We start from the raw sequence: 6610 nt of genomic DNA, 5'->3' as shown, positions 1-6610 counted from the left end.
TGTTGTTGTATAGGAATACATTTTTTCTGCCTTCATTTTTATAAGTTATGTCCTTCAGCTGGAATCTTTGTGGATGGAAAGATTTGTCTTGATTGTGAAGCTTTGTGATCCTCTTGGCCTACAGGAGTTTTGGCTGTAACATCTAATCGACTTTTTAAACTCAAGTCTTAGGCCGTGAAGGCATAAACACTTTTGCAAGTTTTGTATTACTAAAACATCAAGGTTCAGTAAATGAGCTATAAGGAATTTAGGACTTTTTAACTCACTACCGCAATCTTCTGGCTTGTGTCATCAGTCCGCTCGTTTATGATGCAAGTGCATGTACAAGCATTCCTAAGACACACTAGAATAAACTTTTTTTTTTTTTTTAATTTTCACTGGGTTTGGGTTGGGGTTTGAACTGAACTTGACCATTTTTTCTCATTTTCACCCTTTTAATGCTACACTAACAAGTATAAACAAAATAAAACCAACGGGGACAGGCATATTACTCTCCAGCACTGTACTGCCCTGGACAACTGCTTAAAGTAAGCTAAAAGCAGAGACCCGGTGGAAAATAAGGCATGGGGGGTCTTTCACCTCAGTCTGGCATTGTTAACACACATGTGTGTTCTGCAATTGAAGTACAGTACTGAATTTGTATTTTGGGTCATATGTAATAGAGAAACTATTTAATGTTCAACTTTTTTAAAGACACCTTAAACAACTCACCTGTCCTTTCAGCGGGAATAGAGGGGAACATAGGGCAAAGTAGTGAATCTAAAGTACAGCTGACAATAAAAGTGAAACCAAATGAAGGGTAACAAGGACTAAAAACCATCAAATTTGATCCTCCGAAGTGCTTATATTGAAGTGCAAGTATTTCTAGGCAATATTAGGGCAATCAACCGTTTGCACCGTCCCTGCGCAGTGACTGAACCATGTTTCCACAAAAGAGGAGAATAACCACCATGATGACTCATTTGAAACATTTATTAGTAAAGTGCAATATATACTGTACACATTAAAATGTTATTTAAAAACCTAGGGGATCTTTTCAGCACACAGTGATCTGGAATTCAAGATGCGGACCTGTCAAAAGCAAAGAAATCATTAAAATGAAATCTTGACTCAGAAAAGCGCACATTGGTAGCATATTCAGTATTGTGAAAAAGTCCATAACCTTTACACTTTACATGCGGTAAAGTATAAAACAATCACGAACCTGCTTCTCATCAGCAGACAAAACGCCGTCCACCTCAACTATCTGGTACTGTTTTTGTTTCAGGCTCCCTGGAGACTTTCGGACCTGGCGAATGGCGACAGATGCAGAGTCTCTACTCATCAACTTCACTGTTTCTGATGGCGATGTTATCGGATCCAAAACGAGAAGGTATAAGCTTCCATTCTTCCGCTGCTCCAAACCTATAATAGAACGGCTATGTCCTACAGAAAAGGGTCAGAACAAAAAAACATATTACTGTACCAAAAACATTTCTGATTTCGTAATGAATTTGCTGTTTGCCAAATGAAAATTTTATTAAAGTTCTTGCCTATGAATGAATGAAATTTTGTTCCAAACATGACAAAAACAAGGGGCAGCTGAGTGGTTAGCAGGTCCAAGCAACAGTTCTGCTAACATGAGATCAAATCCAGCTTCCAGCCTTCATGTGCAGAGTTTGCATGTTCTCCCCATGCTTGCGTGAGTTTCCTCCCACATTCCAAAAACATGCATGTCAGGTTAATTGGCTGGTCCAAATTCTGCCTTAGATGTGAATGAGCGAGTGGGTTGTCTCTGTTTGCCCTGCAACTAGCTGGCTCCCCCGCAACCCTACTGAGGATAAGCGATGCAGATGGATGACAAAAACCAAACAATTCAAAAACCAAAATGTGTACATATGTCCCAAAAGGAATAGAAAGAAGCATTTGTCTATTAATTCCTGCCCTCTGACGTATTTTTGTCACAACTAGATCTCCTGTGTATTGACATATAACAAACATCCATCCATCCATTATCTGCACCGCTTATCCTCAGTGGGCTGTGGGCAGGGGAAACCCTTAACTGGTTGCCAGCCAGTCGCAGGGCACACAGGGACAGACAATTCGCTCGCTCATTCACACCTAGGGACAGTTTGGACCGGCCAATTAACCTGACATGCATGTTTTTGGAATGTGGGAGAAAACCAGAGTGCCCGGAGGAAACCCAGGCAAGCACAGGGAGAACATGCAAACTCCGCACCGGAAGGTTGGTAGCTGGATATGAACCCATGACCTCAGAACTGTGCCGCACACGCGCTAACCACGGCTCTGCCGTGCTGCCCTATAACAAACATATCAAGAATAAACATATTTACATAGGTTCATAGTACAAGAAAATGGTTGGTTGGATCCCTTAACCTCTGTGGGCGTATGGGCACCATTTCCTGTGGTATGTCTTGGCCAAGTACAGCCTGGTGGCACCCACTCCTCTCCAGGAGTATTTATCATAATAACAACAATTTTCACTGGTGCGCATGGTGACGACTCTTTTGTGGTGTGTGTTGTCCATCATACAAAGATACCTTTTTGGACCTGCTGCTAGAGCCAGGGGGCAGGACTGCCCCCCTAGGCAGCAGGACCACCCATTGTTAAGTGTCCTGATCTATGCATTAAGACAAAACATGGTAGCTTGAGCCAGATGCCTCCTATATGCAGTCTTAATGCAATATCTTGGTAATCCATTAACTCAGAGGTTTACAAATGGGGTACATGTACTCCTGGAGTAAGTGAAGGGACTCCAGGGAGTATGTGAGTTTGTAAAATATTGATAAGTTTATTCTACTTGTTTTTGTTTTAATATTGAACACCTGCAAAAGAGGTTGCATAGGATGCCAGGGCTGTTGATTATTCTGTTTATTACTATTGCTTAGTTGTTCATTATTTTAGCTCACTTTTCGTTATTTTGACTATTATTCCGTATTGTGGTTTGTTGTTTTGGTTATTATGCGCCATTTACTTCATTGCCACTATAACAGGATATACAATCTTGTTTCTGTTCTCTGATTTCCACACCCCTTAGGTCTGATCTGATCTATTTGTAACCTTGAAAATGTTATAAGAAAACGCTCAGAGGAGGCCTTAGAACAGGTTGCAATTTCTTATCTGGGAAATTCTCTTTCTGTCCTCCTTGCAAAAATCAATTGATGTTTTACCTCTTACTTTGAGTCTACTAAAGTTTAAACTTAAAACTAGTCATACTCTTCTTTAAAAATATGTTCTTATTTTATATTTGTAACCATCCCCAACCAAAAATGCTTGCGCTGGTAAATGGAACTTGGCTAAATCAATATTTAATGGGTGTTTTACAATTAATTGTTTTAGAACCTCATTAAGGTTTGAGAGCCCAGTTTTTCTTAAGCCTTGATGGCTAAAGCAGCAGACAAGTTAGGGACTACATCCAAGTGGCATGAATGGGAATGTGTACCTTGATGCTGCAGGTACAGTGGGGGCAGCGTGGTCTGGATGATTCTCGGAGGCAATCGGTTACTCCTGCTGGACTGACTAAAGTACTGTTTGACCCACTCATACAGCCGGGAATGAGTGCCATCAGGTCCTGTTGGCTGGTGGAAGTCAACAATGCGGCCTCTAAGAAAAGGAAAAAACACTCAAGATTAAAATGAGACAATGGCTTAATTCTTGGCTGCACTCTACAACTAACTGGCCACAGATCACTTTTTTACATTATTTGGAAAATATAAACTGAATTACAAAACCTATTTTACAGTGGAATTTGGATCTCCTTCATGTTGATGCAGATCAAAATGCCATTGTAAAATCATGCCTCCATTTTGAAAGCAAGTCCTCGTGTATGAAGGACCAGTCCTGCCATATAAATTTATCAATAGAAACATTCCTAAAAATATATAACATATAAATTAACACAAATAAATCATGAAAATATATGACATTAATGCAAATTTTTCCCGTACTGCTACACTATCATTTATTTGGTCATTCATTTCAGTATCTTTTGTTGCATATTTTTTCGTGTATTTGTCACAACAGGACGGGTCAAACTGGATGAGCTTTTCACCTTTTGATTGCACCAATCACCTGCGATGCCATTACGACGACAAAATAAATACCAAAATAAATTATTCAATGCATAAATTATTTGAATGAATACCGTTTGTTTCTTGTATTCTGGTATTATGATTTATCAATGTGTATATTCATTGGCATATATATGTCATATACTTGTAGATATTAATAGAATCGGGACTTTGATCTGGCCTCCATACATAATGGACACGGGATGGGTGGAGCCTATTCCATCTTACTTCTGGCACTGGACACCCAATCACAAAACACACATTTACTCACACTTAGGGACAATTTGGAGTCATCAATCAACCAGTCGTGCATGATTTGGGGACATGGGAGGAAACTTGAGTACCAGGAGAAAACCTCCACAGGCACGCATAGAACAGGCAAACTCCAAACAGGGAAGCTAGAACTGAACCCGGGATCTCTGGACTGTGCGGTGGACGTGCTAACCAGTCATTGTAAAAGTAAGTTGAATGTGGCTAATACAAAACTCAAATAACTAAACTCTTAAAAACTACCTAATGGAGTAACACCAAAATAAGCACCTGATTCCGAGAGAAGTGAGGAGGACGTAAATCTCTGTGGCACCAATCCAGGCTCGGGTTCCCTGCAGCTTATGGTTGAAGTGGGATGCACCTTGGGGATCCAGTCCCAAATTCCATGCATCCTCAATCATACTCTGCAACTGGGGGATGCTTGGCACAGAGTTGTCTAGGACAAAATAAGCGCGATATCTGGCATTAAAACAATCCGATCATCTTTATTTTCCTTTTACAACTGTGATGTACAAATATAAATTCATTTTGATTCAAAGTATGTCTAAAGATGGGTATTGTGTCAACATTAGATGTGTTATAAGAGTTTGGTTTAGGATAAGTTTTTTTTTGTTTTTAATATTGGACACATGCAAAGCAAATGGCATAGAATGCCAGTTTGTTATTTTGACAATCATTCCACACTGTTATTTGACTATTGTGCACTGTTTACATATCAGCCAATAATGTTGCTGTTCTTTGATTTTCACATGCTTTAGGGTGGATCTGCTTTTGTAATCCGAGAAATTTAATAAAAAGAAAAGGTTCGGGGGGGCTTTTAGAACAGGTTGGGCCCTCTCCTGTTCTACTTGCAAGTTCAAAATCTATTGATGCATTTTCTCCTTATTTCTACTAAACTATAAATTTGTCCGTTTAGGTTAACAGTGACTTCCCAGATGAAGTGGTGCCCCCATTTCTTGGGCCTGCCTGTGGGACCGTGGTGCCATAGCAGATGAATATTCAATATGTACAGAACAGCTTTAAAGCATTCACAGAAAAGTTGTATGATTAGAATGCTGAGTTTCCACAGATGTAAATTATACTAAATATTATTAGATAAAATCATATTTGCAGGCACGGCGAGCATTTAAGTCAAATGATGGCTGATATATAAACATTTCATTTGGGCCAAAGATCTTGTTTGCGTGTTAAAAGATTGCAGAATGACAGCCCTTTTCCAAAGGGTCACCGAAATGCTATACTTTTGGTTCACCGTGACCTCTCCATAAGAAAACTTGTGTAAAATGCTCATTTTTGGTAGTATTGTTTAAAAATTTGAGGAGGAGCTCAGGAAGACTTAAGGCCATAATCCTGTTATGTTATTCAGTCCCACCACCTTGCTACATCAATTTTCCAGGCAGATTTATGGAGAAAATATTGGCAGACACAAAATCTTTTTTTTGGTGTGTGTATTGAAACTTCCATTATTAAGTGCCCGTAGTACCGGAACAGATTCTGACTGTAGAGGAGTAAACTTCAAAGCGTTGTCTTCAAAAAGGGACCAAAACCTTGTTGTTACTTCAAATGCTTGAAGTACAGTTTCTGTTTTACTTTGGGTTCACCTTTTTAGGCGTTCAGGTAAAAACACCAGCTACTGTTTCATAGGGTTAACATAGCCATAAATTTTTTTAAAGTCAGTCCCATTGTATCACCACAAACCTCATTTTTCATTAAACTAATTTAATTCAATTGATGGCTGATCCATTTTACTAAGCTTGCAGTAGAAGGCTTGAAAAGTTGAAGATGGATGTGTACATTTTTGTTTGTGATCCTGGGATGTTGTAACTACCATAACTGTGGGTCTGTGTGGGCCTGTGCAGCCCGTTGAGACTCTGATTACAGGATGCACTATAGCCAGGGGTGTCAAACATCTGCCCAAAGGCTGAACCGGGCCCGCCAACAGATTCAATTTACCCCGTGACACAATGCTGGGAAATGCACAAGAGAAAAGTGAGCCGTATCTCATCAAACAATGACCTGCAGTTTTAAATGTCCACTGACTGGCGCCAAAGCCAGGTCACACTCCAGAGGCAAACCTCCCACTGTAGCTGCATTTGCTGACTACTATTTATCAAACAGACAACATTTGAGGAAACACCCATGCTGATGTCATTTTTCTTGAAATATAAGTCACAGACACCCTGTTTAGGGGAATGCGATGGCACTCACTTCTGGTGCAGCCTCTTAATCGCAACATTTGCTGCTAAACTTCGCTATTTATGCCTGCAGAT

General features: G+C 39.9%; 1 protein-coding gene across 4 annotated transcripts in view; it reads right to left on the bottom strand.

The window, feature by feature from the left end:
* Positions 1–958: 958 nt before the first annotated feature.
* Positions 959–6610, bottom strand: part of zup1 (zinc finger containing ubiquitin peptidase 1) — a 17123-nt gene continuing 11471 nt past the window's right edge. For all 4 annotated transcript variants that reach the window (XM_088326254.1, XM_088326253.1, XM_088326252.1 and 1 more), the window contains exons 8-11: positions 4611–4776; positions 3443–3603; positions 1205–1425; positions 959–1071 (exon numbers count right to left, since the gene is read on the bottom strand). In XM_088326254.1, the coding sequence (XP_088182380.1) occupies positions 1024–1071; positions 1205–1425; positions 3443–3603; positions 4611–4776 (596 nt within the window). In that variant the 3' untranslated portion in view covers positions 959–1023. The remainder of the gene's footprint in view (positions 1072–1204; positions 1426–3442; positions 3604–4610; positions 4777–6610) is intronic.

Source organism: Urocampus carinirostris, chromosome 2 (assembly GCF_059441175.1).
Source record: "Urocampus carinirostris isolate Australia breed hairy pipefish chromosome 2, RoL_Ucar_1.0, whole genome shotgun sequence".
Taxonomy (NCBI): Eukaryota; Metazoa; Chordata; class Actinopteri; order Syngnathiformes; family Syngnathidae; genus Urocampus; species Urocampus carinirostris.
This window is presented reverse-complemented; position numbering and strand designations above follow the sequence as displayed.